The sequence below is a fragment of the Camarhynchus parvulus genome, chromosome Z (assembly GCF_901933205.1).
Source record: "Camarhynchus parvulus chromosome Z, STF_HiC, whole genome shotgun sequence".
In the NCBI taxonomy this organism is placed as follows: Eukaryota; Metazoa; Chordata; class Aves; order Passeriformes; family Thraupidae; genus Camarhynchus; species Camarhynchus parvulus.
Genome location: NC_044601.1, coordinates 59,111,152 through 59,124,848, shown reverse-complemented (window position 1 = coordinate 59,124,848; position 13,697 = coordinate 59,111,152). Strand labels below are relative to the sequence as shown.

The window sequence follows — 13,697 nt, the reverse complement described above, 5'->3', positions numbered from 1 at the left end:
AATATACAAAGAAGCAGGTCTCATATTTCACTGTAATGTTCTTATGTTCAGTACCCAGACTACTTGCATGATTGCTCCTGAGCAAGTTTTTATAGTTTCAAGAATAGCACTTAAGAACTGGGCAGAGAAGAATGCTTTAATTTTGAATAGGATGATGTTCATCAAAACCCTGAAGCGATTGAAACTTTTGCAGTTGTGTACTTGTGGCAAAAATATTCCTACTACATCAATAATATATATTTTCTACTATGTACAGCAGAGAGATTGATTTTCCAAATCTATAATTGCCTAAGGCGGATCTGAAAATGGGACATTTAAAAAACATTTTCTATTAACAGTACTTCAACAATATCCATGTCAAATAATGAATAATACAACTACTAACTGAAGAAGTTTTGAGACAACTAGGTTAAAGTGTCTTGCAACAAGATATGATGTCATACATACTTAATGTGTCTACTCAAATCCAGTAAAACACAGATAGTGACTTCCATGCGATAGTATCTGTAAGAGCCATCAGGGCTTTCTGTCCGGGCTCTTATAAAAAAACCATTACCTGATATTTATAGCTACAGATAAAATCAACATGGTTTTTAAATAAAGGGACAGGGACAGTAAATTATTTAGGCACATTATCAGAAGTGTCTTCCTAGTAAATCCCACCTTGTTCATCTTAGCTAGTTTCAGCAGAGGATCCTGACCAGATCAACAAGCTTAACAAAGCAATTACACAGGAAGTATGGTAAAATGCACTGAGCACTACAAAGTATCCATGTGAGAGGCCAGGTTTTCAGGATTGGCATTTAGGCCCCTTCACAGCATTGAACCTGCCATACTTTAAAAGCAATTTAAGAGCAGCAATCATCCACTCACCTTTGGGGATCTGGATGCTTATTTCTGAGCTCCACTCACTCCATTCTCCGAGGTCTAGCATGCAACGCACCTGAACAACGTACTTCACTCCAGCTTTCAGGCTGCTCACCTCATAGTGTGTCTGCATTCCTACAGATACTGTCTGTAAAAGAAAACGGACTGGGAAAATAATAAAGAATTGGACCACTTCAACAAATAAACCATAAAGGAACAGGTATGAGAGACTGACTTCTGAAAGTCAGGGATTTAAGTTGGCTATTTATAAGATATCAATTACCAAGAAGCAAAAGTAGTGATTTAGCAGAAAAAAATCATGGCTGATTCTGATATTCAAGAAAATATTAAACTGTAGACTTCCTAATATGCCATCAGATCTGTAATGCAAAGAGCATTACAAGTAGTCCAGCCCACATATAAACCCCCACTGAAATACTTCTCAGTGGCTTTAAGTGACTTTCTCAGACGCTTCTAATTTCTCCTCAGAACTATTTTAAAATGCATAGCATTCTCCATCATTAAGCAGCAACAAGCTAAGCAGCATTTAGGACACATGACTATAAGTTTAAGAATGACATTTTATCCTGAAAACTCAGCTATAGCAGTACTGAAGCTGATTCCTAGAAATTTGGCAACAGGTGGAGAATGTCAATGGAATGGTTAAATGTGAGTGGGCCACAGCAGAATTTCTGAGGGGCAGGTTGCCTCCAAGTGATCATTGAAGAGGATGATGATAACTGGGTTTTGTCATATGTAACATTAGGATGATTATGTAAATATATCGAATTTCACAGACCACTCCAGTAATTTTCTTTATTTAATCAGATCTGGCCACAATAATTTTTCTATTCTTACATTTTTATAGGACCAATTAAACTGAGACAAGAGCATTCACTTGAATAGAGCATTTATAATAATGAATAGAGCACTTATAAAATAAATATATTTTTTCCTTACCTCCCACTCTTCCTTTTCCTCAGGCTTTAGTCGCAGCTCATAGTGATACGCATGTGAATTAGAGCTGGCATCAGCTAATGGGGGTGGGGACCATTTTGCCCAAAGGTATGACAGGTTAGCAGATGTGTTTGTTTCTAGAGAGAGGTTCACAGGAGCTTCTGGCTGAACTGTATAAATGAACGAAAAGTGTGCTATTTAATTTTCTCTCAGAAAAAAACCACATCCTTTATATTTTGTATGTCATCATATTATTTTCAGATATTTCAGCACTGTCAAAGAATAATAAAGAAGCCTTTTATTTTTCCTTTTTCCTCAATAAGTTTAACTAGCTCCTGATTTCCAACAGTATCAGCAAATCTTAAAATTTATTCTGAATTTGTCAGGCTGTCTTGGTTTAGAGCAAAATTTTGGGAGAGAGAGAGAGAGAGTCAACCCAGGACACAGGCTAAGGAAATACAAATCATAATCTTACAAGGCCACTCCTGGAAAACTAGAATGTCAGCTATTTCATAGCTAGAAAAACTAAGTATATTATCATTAAAATGGTATATTATATGTGTGCGGAAACTAGATTGGAGTCAGGAATATAAAGTTCTACAAAAAGCCTGCATAATGCTCAGGTAGTTATTTTTACTCTTCCAAGACTGCAATGCCAGCAGTTAAAAAGATTTTTACATTTGAAGTATTTGGTAGCTGAACTTAATTTGAAAATTTTATAATCTACATGGAATCTAATTAAAATCCTGCAGACAACTAGAAAGTGAAGCAAATTTTTCAGCTAAAGTTAAGATTTTTACATATTCATACATGAAATTCCTACAATCAAGTATGTAGTTACTTAATTTAGAATTAAAATGCAGTTTTCACATACATTTAATGTGCATATTTTAGGCTATCTGTAAATAAACACTTTTCAATAGCAAGTTGCACATCATGAGGAAAAAAATCTTTCACCACTACCTGTTCTGAGATTAAAAACTGCACACATCTCCAACTAGTTTGTTTCCCATTTCATTCTTTGATTTTACCTATGGAAGTTACATCCACATGCTGAGGATCTGAGCTGTTACTTCCAATCTCATTTGTTGCCATTACAGTGATAATATATGTTGTCCAGGGATTAGTGTGGTTTTTATCAAAGTAGCAGGAATTTGGACCTGATGTTAGGTAGTCTGGACATTCATAGATTTTTTCTTCACTGAAACAAAATGATTGAAAAATTTAGGAAATGAAGCAAAGCAGATAATATTCTAGTAATGGACTAGATTCAGCAGAAAAATCTGAAATGATTGTATATATATATATATATATATATAATCACATATATAATTTATATAGATATATAATAGCAATAAATTTAAATAAATTTTAATATATCTATTTATTATAATTTAATATTATATATATCTATAATCCCATCTCTGGGAAACATTTGGTACATGTCAAATGACATTACCATAAATGCTTCATTTACATTTTTACTGCAGTTGTTTTGATGAATGCTTTCTCCCCTTTGTTTATACATAGGAATAAATCAACAAAAGAACAGAAACAGAAATTTCCACAGACAAAACAAAGAAATTTTAACAATATTTATAAGCAAGTAAGAGGGAAATGAAAAATATTTACTTCAATTAGATAAGTTGCTAAATATCTTTGTATATCACCCCTAGAAATTAAACTTAGGGGCCCTATGGCAAAGCGCTCTTTTATTGATTAGTTTGTTTTCAGCAAGGTCAGAGAATCATTTAGGTTGGAAAAGACCTCTAAGCTTGTCAAGTCAAGCTTTGACCACCTTGTCAACCAGACCGTAGCACCAAGTGCAATGTCCAGTAGCTTCTTGAACATCTTCAGAAATGGTGACTACCCACCTCCCTGGGCAGCCCATTCCAATGCCTACCCATCCCTTCAGTGAAGAAATTCTTCCTGAGGTCCAACCTGAACCTCCTCTAGTGCAGTTTAAGGCTGTTTCCTCTTGTCCTATCACTATGCCCTGAGAGAAGAGACTGATGGACACACGAGTGCAGCCACCTTTCAGGGAGTTATAGAGTGATAAGGTGATCCCTGAGCCTCCTTTTCTCCAGGATGAACACCCCCAGATCCCTCACCTGCTTCTTACATGACTCATGCTCCAGACCCTTTTCCAGTTCTGTTGCCCTTCTCTGGTCATGTTCCAGCACCTCAAAGCCTTTCTTGCACTGAAGGGTCCAGAACTGCACACAGGATTTGTGTGTGCCCTCACCAGCGCCAAGTACAGGGCAGATCACTGTCTTGGTCCTGCTGGCCACACAGGCTGGGTGCCACTGGCCTTCTTGACCACCTGGGTACACACTGGCTCATGTTCATCTCCAGGTCCTTCTCTGCTGAGCCACATTCCAGCCTCTCTACCCCAGCCTGGAGTTGCACGAGGTTGTTGTGACCAAGGACAGGACCTGGTTGCACCTCACACCATCAGCCTCCATGCAAATCCCTCTGCAGAGCCTTCCTGGCCTCCAACAGATCAGCACTCCTGCCCAGCCTGGTGTCATCTTCAAACTCACTGAGGGTGCTCTCAATCCTGTCATCCAGATCATCAATAAAGATATCAAACAGGGCTGACCCCAGCACTGATCCCCTAAGCGCCCCACTAGTGACCAGCTGCAGGTAGATGCAACACAGCTCACCACCACTCCCTAGGCCCAGCCATCAGCCTGTTCTTAACACAGCAAAGAGTGCTCCTGTCCAAGCCATGGGCTGCCAGATTTTCCAAGAGAATGCTCTGGGAGAACCTTGCAAAAGTTTTGGTGAAGTTCAGGCAGACTACATCCACCGCCTCTCCTGAGAGGGTTGCCTGCTCATAAAAGGAGATCAAGCAGGACCCGCCATTCCTAAATCCATGGTAGCTGGGCCTGATTCTTTGGTTGTCCACTATGTGCTGTGTGGTTTCACAGGACAACCTGTTCCACAAACTTCCTGATGTCAATTTATTTGCTTTTTAACATGATCATCATCACAACTATCTCAAAAAAAGAAGAAAAAAAAATTACTTCATGGTCAATTACTATTGCCTTTACATGGGTCTTTGGATTTTTTTAGGAGAAGGATTGTTTTGTGTTCAAAGCTGGCCTAGGTGATGTACTCGCAGCCTGTCTCAGGTGATAAGAACTATACAAATCAAAAGCATCAGCTGATGTGGCACAAGAATGAACAACAATTCCACTATTATGCTTTAGTATCATCAGTAAGGTTTCTTAGTTTCCAGGCAGTTTTGTCACAGTTCACAAAGAAAAGATGAGAGAAAGGGGTCTATACCTAAGAGAAAATGAGCCTAGAAAGGCAATTGTGGTCCAGATCTAAAATGCTTGGCACAGCCTGGTTTCAGCAGATTTAATAAATGGATCCTTCCCTAAGCAAATTGGCTCTGGGCAGTGAATTAAAATTTTGATGAAGACTGAAACATCTGGGCTTTCATAAAATAGAAGTTCCCAAATCACTGTTGTGTGTGGTAACTCCATTAAAGACTGCATTTTTTTCTGCTCAATGATTTGGAATGTTTAAATGTTGCAGTGATTTCTGAGGCTTTATCTTACCTATTCTGAATCTCCCTGGATTTATAAAAAAACTTAGTCTCTAAGCCTCCCTGCTGACTTGTCCCTGTTCAAAGACTGTTTTCAGGAAGAAAGTACAAAGTTAAACAAAGATGGACAGGTTAAGTAGAGTTGCCAAACATAAACACTTCATTTCTGAGCAGGATGAGGGAGTGATAATTACCAAAATATTAATTTTTGAGATGTTATACCCATGTCTGATTTCACTGCATTTTGGGAACCACTGACCACAAAACCAACAGGAGAAAAAAATGACCATAATCCAGAAGGGGGTTTTAGTGTGCATGGTAATGGACAAGCTCCTTGGCAGGGCCCCAGCAGCCCTCACTGACCCTGCCCAGCCCCTCCATGGGCACCTGGGTCCCCGGTCCCCAGTTCAGCTGGTCTCCAGCTCCACACAGTCCTGCCTTTCCCAGTCACAGTCCACTGAGCCAGCCCAACCCATGAGCTGATGCCCCAGGCAAGCGTGGCCTCAGCCTGTCCCTGTCCCCAAGGAGGTGACCAATGCCCAGGGCTGGGCGGCCCCACTCCTGCCCTGCTCCATGGTTGGGGCGATGGGACATCTGCTGCCCTGTGATGCCCTTATGCTTCAGTGCTCAGAGGGGACCCCATTCAGCTGAAAGCTTGTGCTTCCCAAAAAGATGGGCAAACATGCCTTTGTTTCCAGCACATCTTCAGACAAGTGGGATTTTTGGTAGATGAGTTTCAGGAGGGACAGGCTGAAGATTTGGGGCTTTTAATGGTCGTGTTTTCTTCCAACAAGGGAAGCCACGGATCTTATGCAGCCCCTGTTGTCTATCTAAGGTTAAGATGGATTCATAAAAACAACTTTACAAATTAATGTTGTCATTCTCTTGGTCTGTCATAACCATCCTTTGATCACTTACAGAGTACATATGCACCACTTGTTACCTGTCCTTGCTGTAGAACAGGGTGTAATTGTTAGGGAGTCCTCCATCTGAGCCAGGCTTCCACCAACATGAAAAAGTTTCCTTTTCTAGAGAACGACATCTTATTATCTGAGGTTTTCCAGGATATGATTGACCTAGGGAAGTGCAAAAATCCAACTAGTTAAATTAGAAGTGGGCAGTGCTTTTGGATGCTATTGTTGAATGATAAAAGTCAACCAAGTATTCCTTTTTTGAAGACAATAAAATTACACAAGACTGTGGACTGAATTAAGCAAATAACTCTGCCTGGGAAAAGGATCAATGTTGTCAAAAAAGTATATACACTTGACCTCAAACTTCTAAAACGGCTAGTCGAATGGTTTTGCTTTTTAACAAGAATATTTATTTTTTATCTAAACTCAAAATGGTATATTTATCTCAAAATTAATCAATGAAGATGGGAAATAAATATATGACCTTTAGGATCTGTCCCCATAAACATTAAAATTTTGTATCTTCAGATTATTTTAAGATTAAATTTCAACTTTGAAACAGAACTAAAATTCCATTCTTTGCACATATTTGAGGTAAATTATAGGTCAGAAAATTATAAAAAGAAGGAAATCAATGGGCTAGATAGAATTTTTTGGGTACTGGCAACCTGAATGTATTCATTCATTGTTCAAACATTCCCTGTTAATCCAAATACATTTAAGAATATTTCTTGTTAAGACTACTTCTCATTAACTCACACTAAGAATACAGACCACACATTTACATTCATTTTAAAACAACAAGCTTGTGACCTTTTAACCTAAGCTTATCTTTATTTCATTAAAGTTCTGTGTAATTATCTCAAATAGTGTAACTACTCATATGCTAAATCCCAAGAAGGTGACAGGCATAAAGTGAATATAGTGTTTCAGTATTGCCACCAAACAATCCTTAAATTAATCATGTAAAAAGAAAAGACAACTCCAGCCATTTTCAAAATTGCCATAACAAACTTCAGAAGAAAGCAATTTAAAGAGGTACATGCTCCAGTGTTGGTCAGGATAGATGGGGTAAAGCCTCAGACTTTTCTAAAGAAAGTGTCTAAGGAAAAAACAAGTGTTTCAGGAAGTGTTGTACTTACCAGTCAGACCTACTGTAGTCAGAGCAAGCTGCAAAATAATTGGGACTGATGAAATGAATCTCTGTTTCATGATGCCTGCCTCTCCTCAGGAGGAAGTATGAGATCAAGGGCTCACTGAAAAACACGCCATCATGCAACAGTCAGGAACAATGCTCAGCATGTAATATGTATCTCATGACTTGACCGAAGTCCTTTTTGAATTGCAGGTAATTGATTCTTGCTCTCTCTCAAAAAGGTGAGGCAACACCAACAGTTCCACTTCGGAAGCTGAAAACTGGAACCTCAGAGAAGCAGGTAGGCCTTCCTAGAGGTCTCTGAATGATTAGCAGTGCTAGGATTACAATTTCTTAGCATTAACAAATCTTGCATATTTCTTTGGCATCTTGGGATACCAGGTTCTTATCTTAGAGTTCTAACTTCTAGATTAATTGATTAACCTAAGAAAGCAGCCTTTTAACAACAAAAATATACTTTCATCCCTACTGATGCAAAGAAGAGGTCAACATACTTGAACTCTGAAAGTTCTGAAAACAGAAGGCAAATAGAAAAGGTCCAACATTCATTTACAAGTTTATGATTTTGATCCAATCTCAAAACTTCTCTATATTTAGGACTGTCAGTGTTGAATTAAGGATCCCTTGAGCTGAAGAATGTTACAGTCTTTCAGTACATTCAACCAATTGTTTTAACTGTATTTGATTTTTGCAGTAAATTTCAGGTGAAAGACAGATTTGCAAGTGATCACCAGCTGGGACCAAGACCCAGTCACCGCTGTGGGCTCGCACCACTAGATATCCTCAGAATTCAGGTTACAGCTCTGGGTGCTCTGGAGTCCCTGCTGCTGCTGAATCTGTTTGCTTAGCTGAAGAAACGACGTAAGGACTTAAAGTATACCTCCTACTTCTCCCGTCAGTGCACTCCCTGCTTGGAGACGACTGCAGTCAGCTCTTGGATTCTCGGTAGCCAACCTCAGCCTTCGAAACTAAAGAAGAACATTTTACTGCCTCAATAGGGAGTTCCGTATCTCAGCTTTCCACTCCTACCCCTAGCACATTCACAGGTAGATGTATGTTTGCAACCCATTTGGCATAGCACAGCATGAGAACAAGCTGTGTCCTTGGTGAGGAAAAATCCTTTGTGGTTCATCAGATGACTAATTTTTCGGTATGCAATTAATTTTCTACATCAAGAAACTGTAATGCCTCATCATACAAATGTTTTTCAAGCGCGAAGTCAAGTGAAGCATCTGTTAATGCAGATAAGTGTAAAACATGTTTACTGTGGATAACGTGGAAGAGAACAACAGCTGGCTACATTCCCATATGCCACTTCTGAATATCTAGGTGTGTTTCAGGGGTGTAACTGAGCTACAGGCTTGAAAATTGCATCTGGGTTAGTTTTAAACTCACTCAGAGCATTTTGTGCCTATAAAGACAGTGAAGAGAGAACCACTTAAATATAAATTCCAGTTTGGTGTAAACACATGCAGCTTTTATTAGTGTAAACAAATGGCAAGCACAAACATTAGTGTTTAATGTCAGAAATTACCCAAAAATAATTTTATAGCCCCATAAAAACGGGGCTATATAATGAGAAACTCAGATGATTGGGCTCATAAAAGGCACATTTTTCTCAGGTGAAGGTGAAATAATGAAATGACAAACAGTAACTATTTCATGTACATTATTTTATTACTTCTAAAAATAGTTGGAACATTTGCAAAACAATGTACTTTAAAGCTAAGAGTCATATTGATAAAGAACTATTACATGATTTTTTTTTTTACTTTTATGTATGTATCTTTCTATGTGAAGAATTGACAAAAGAGAAACTGATTACACTGGCTGAAAGAACGACCTTTTAAAATACAACAAAAGAGAGGCATCATCAAGAAGGATCTTTACTAGAGTACTTTTCAAGGAAAATGGGATGATTTTGTAAACTGAAGACATAAAGAACCAAATTAATAGTGAGAAGAAGAAATTAATGCATTAAAAATACATTTTTCCTCTGGAGCTTTTGAAAATGAGATGATTGTGAACCACTTCTGTAAGTGGCTGTGCGAAAGAACAAGAGGGATACAGGGAAGGAATATGGATCTATCAGTGTCACAGACTAAGCTCTGTCTACACTTCTGGTAATCTACACTTGGGAAAAAAGAACCAAACAGATTTTAGAACACAGCTATCAACATGACATAGAGACTGTTTCATGATGGTGATTTAAAGAATTGGCTTTGTACTCCATGCAAGTGTATGGTTGTCATCTGCAAACATAAAATGAGATAAGCATCAAAAGAGGGAAAATAAGAATGAGTAAAATAAGAATGTTTCCATGGTCACTTGCTATTCAGTATTTGCAACTCAAATAGGGCTTGGAAGGCTTCTGAAGAGATGTCTTGTTTTTTTGAAAATACTTGCTTAATAAAAAGGTAATACTCGCTTTGTCATAACTGTATCTAAAGTGCATCTTCCCTATATGTAATGTTTTTACAAAAGGGTAATTAGTGTTTTTGAAGATGCTATGAGGTAATGTCTCTCTTTTAGGACTGAATGCATTACTTCATAAGGGATGCAGTGGACATTGATTTGCCACAATGTGATCCAAAATCAAGGGTTGAGTAACTGATAATTAAAAGATTCTATGCCTCCTTTTGAAAGTCTTGACTTAATTCCAACCATGTTATTGCATTCTGACATACTAGCTGAATTTCTGCCTTTTAACACAGCTGTTAGATAGAATTCAACAGCTGTGCATCACATCTCAGAATGCAGTGCTCCTTGATGGAAATGGAAACTATTACTGGTGTTTCAGAATGCACAGATGAATTAGATATTCCTGTAAAATAATTCTGTCCTGGAATTAATAATATAATGAAATTGGAGGTTTGAAAACTGTGCTGACAATGCTACTAAATAAAGATGAAAGCTAGACACCAGAACTTAAATCAGGTTCCATGAAGCAGAGTTGAGAGAAACATCCTCGTTCTAACTGACTTTTAGTTCTTGCATTCTGTCATTTCTTTCTTTCCTGGCTCTGCTGATGGATAAATTTCTTGAGACTGACAGAGAAGTCTTTACTCAGTTCTGTACAGATGGAAAAATTTTCTATCTGCAACGTTTTCAGGCTTGCAGGAACAGTAACAACTGTGTATCAGCCACTGGCAATGACATTATGTGCAACACAGTTTCTGCTTCTGTGGCTAAAGAAATCAAGAGCCAAAAGTACTTTACCAATCTCTACTGAAAAAGTCTGGCATTTCCATTATTCATGATGATAAACAATGTTCATCTTTCATCTTTCTGGGGAAAGACAGTTTAAGGAGCTCTCAAAACACCATAGTTCATTACCATTTGAAAGGCTGAACAACAGCTGTATGAAACAAAATATAAAAAAGGAACCCAATAAAGCAAGAATGTGAGAGTCTGTTAGACCATCTAGAACATTCAGCTGTACTGTGGACATGGCAGGAGTCTGCCCTCCCACACAGACATCACAAATGGTCTGGGATACATGTTCCTAGCCATGGCCAGAACATCATGGCCAGATGTGTTTCTGATTGACAGTGATGGTTGGGATTATACCGCAAATTAAAAGCTGTAGATGTGTAGTGTGACCAGAGCTCTGTTTTCCCTCTCTGAATGAGCCCTAATTGGATGTCTCTGAATCCCTCAGGCACCCAGCATTGCCTTCAGGGTGATGTACAAGCTGCAGAGAAGATAAAGGGCTGAGGCATGTCTATGATCTGAATTTCTTGTGACTGATTCTAGCTGGCAACTTTAGGCACATATGTTCTCTGGTGTACTTTGTGAGGAAGCCTAGTACCTGCTACTGGCTATGAATCTAGATATTCAGTTAATTAATTGGGATTTGGGACTTCATATTTCTGTGTTGCATAAAATGGGACCAGTGGCAAGGACTTTTAGATTTCACCTGAAAAGCCTATATATGGCCTTATAATACATCTTTCCCAAATTCCTCTCATAAGTCACCCCCTAACAACCCTTGGCAGTCCTTCCTTTGATTAGCAGTCAAGATGTGATAATGAACAAAACAAATTGCCTCACCCATGGAGATATGTTTCTCAGTCTGAAAGACTTGAGTCAATTTTGAAAAAGGAAAATCACAAACCCCCAGATTCTTGAAAACAGTTTAGACCCTTACATCTCCATCATAGTATTTACACTTTTAATTCCTATTGATTCTACAGAACTGAGTGTGAAATTTTCTTAAGAACTCTGACTACCTAAACTGACAAAAAAAAAGTCAAGAGAAGAAGAAATTACCATTATCCCTGCTTTGCAGATGGGGAACCAAGGTAAAGAATGCCCAACAGACTTATAGTAGAAGTGTAAGAAAAGCCAAAACCTGATCATTTTCTACCATTTTTTTTTCTTTTTTAAATACCACCTCTACTGCCTTTGTTTTCCCACAAAAACAAAGCTAATGCTTTAGCTAACAGTAGTAATCTTTCTCTACCGGTCTCACATTTCCTGAATATTCAATTTTCTTCCCTGGTTGTTTGTAGGTTTAGCCATAATTTTACAGCAGTCTCTTACAGAAAAGAAAATCGTAAGTTCTAAAGAGTAAAATTTTAGAGACTGAAAGCTAGAACTTACATTAGAACTTGAAATATGATGTGCATTCATCTCTACCAACTATCAAGCCCAACTCCACAATCACTATCTTCTTATAGTAATTTTAGGTATTTTTGATATATAGCCTAGTCATAAAGTATAAAATCGAATTTTCTACCTAGGGGATTCATGTATGTGAGGAAGTTTTTTACGCCTCTCTTTCATCAATATCAGGTTACTTGAAAAGCTGAAAACCAAAAATTCCATGAATAGTATATTTCTGAAAGCATCACTACTTTATTTCTAAAACATAAAGAGAAAAAAGATCACTCTGTATTAGCTGTTGTAGACACTGACACTCTAAGTAAATACACTTAAACATTGAGAATGATAGAGACAGTGGTAAAATACTGTACATACTTTCCTTTATCTATTTCAAACAAAATTTTGTCGCAATGAGCTTTGGATGCAGTTTAAATTTACTCATCGACTATGCTAGGCCACTTGTTTAAAGGCTAATCAACATCTGCCCAGGCCAGGACACGATCAGATAAAAGCTGAGAGGGCTGGGGGAGGAACTTTAGCAGTCTCATCAGTGAAAATCAGGTGCAGGGAACGAGCTACACATGACTACCAAAACACAGTCAGACCACTGTCCTTGTGTATAGCTCACCAAACAAACCTCCTTCCCCACTGACTCATCAACTGAAGGAGGCACAACACTAGGGACACAGTGGAAGGAAGGTTTTAGGAGAAAAGGAAAGGTTCAAAGTGGACTGGGGAGAGACAAGAATGGGAAATAATAAACAGTTCAGTTCAGTGTAAACCTGTGGCTTGTCAGACTGAAACATTGTGCCTGATCATTGTAATCTACCCCATAATCTCATTATACCCTATTTCTATCTCCTGTCTGGGTGGACTGTTCTGAGTGGTGCCTTTGGATGCCAGTGAACTCTCAACTGGATTAGCCAGTGAAGAAAGAGCTGGATTGCAAACCTCCAGGTTCAAATGCAGATCCCACACAGCTGGGGAGAGCAAGATGATCTGGGACCAGCTACTAGGTCAGCTAAACATCTGCAAGTAGCTACTGGGGCGATCCATTTCTTTATGTGCAAATGCACACACACATATGTAAATCTACACATTAGGGCATTGTTGATGTGTGTGGCCCCCGGTGTGGGTTTTGTGTCCATGTACCCACCCACTGGGAGCAGCTGTTCAGCTTTGCTACAGACACTCCAAATACACTATTTTGTGAAAAAAGAATTTAGATGGGCAACTTACCTGCCAGAGCAATAAAAACTTAGGTAACTAACTTTGAAAACACTAGCTTCATCATTGTTTTTCTAACAAAATCTGTCTGTAAACAATTTGAAACAAAATAGAGTATTTTCTAACTAACAATAAGAATGGCCTGTATCTCACAGAGACCAGGTGGTAAGACATATTACTCAATTACCAGGGTATTCTTTTGTTTGGCTCCATTTCAGTAAAGCTAATGAGAGCAATAACAATAGCATGAAGTTATTTGGCAACTAGACATTGTGCCATTACAGAGGAACAGATTTAATTGAGGGTGATAAACAGGGGTTTTTTATGTGCATATTTAAAAGGGCATCAATAATGTGCAGCTGAATATGGCAGAAATAAACGTGTGCAGTTACTCAACCATGGCATAAGG

The 13,697-nt window shown here is 38.4% G+C and overlaps 1 protein-coding gene across 1 annotated transcript in view; it reads right to left on the bottom strand.

Moving 5' to 3' along the window:
- The window catches only part of PRLR (prolactin receptor), a 154,320-nt gene that overhangs the window by 15,928 nt on the left and 124,695 nt on the right, over window positions 1–13,697 (bottom strand). Inside the window, exons 4-9 of the mRNA XM_030968226.1 lie at window positions 8,334–8,421; window positions 7,440–7,553; window positions 6,327–6,459; window positions 2,856–3,025; window positions 1,828–1,994; window positions 874–1,015 (exon numbers count right to left, since the gene is read on the bottom strand). Of these exons, the coding sequence (XP_030824086.1) occupies window positions 874–1,015; window positions 1,828–1,994; window positions 2,856–3,025; window positions 6,327–6,459; window positions 7,440–7,509 (682 nt within the window). The 5' untranslated portion in view covers window positions 7,510–7,553; window positions 8,334–8,421. The remainder of the gene's footprint in view (window positions 1–873; window positions 1,016–1,827; window positions 1,995–2,855; window positions 3,026–6,326; window positions 6,460–7,439; window positions 7,554–8,333; window positions 8,422–13,697) is intronic.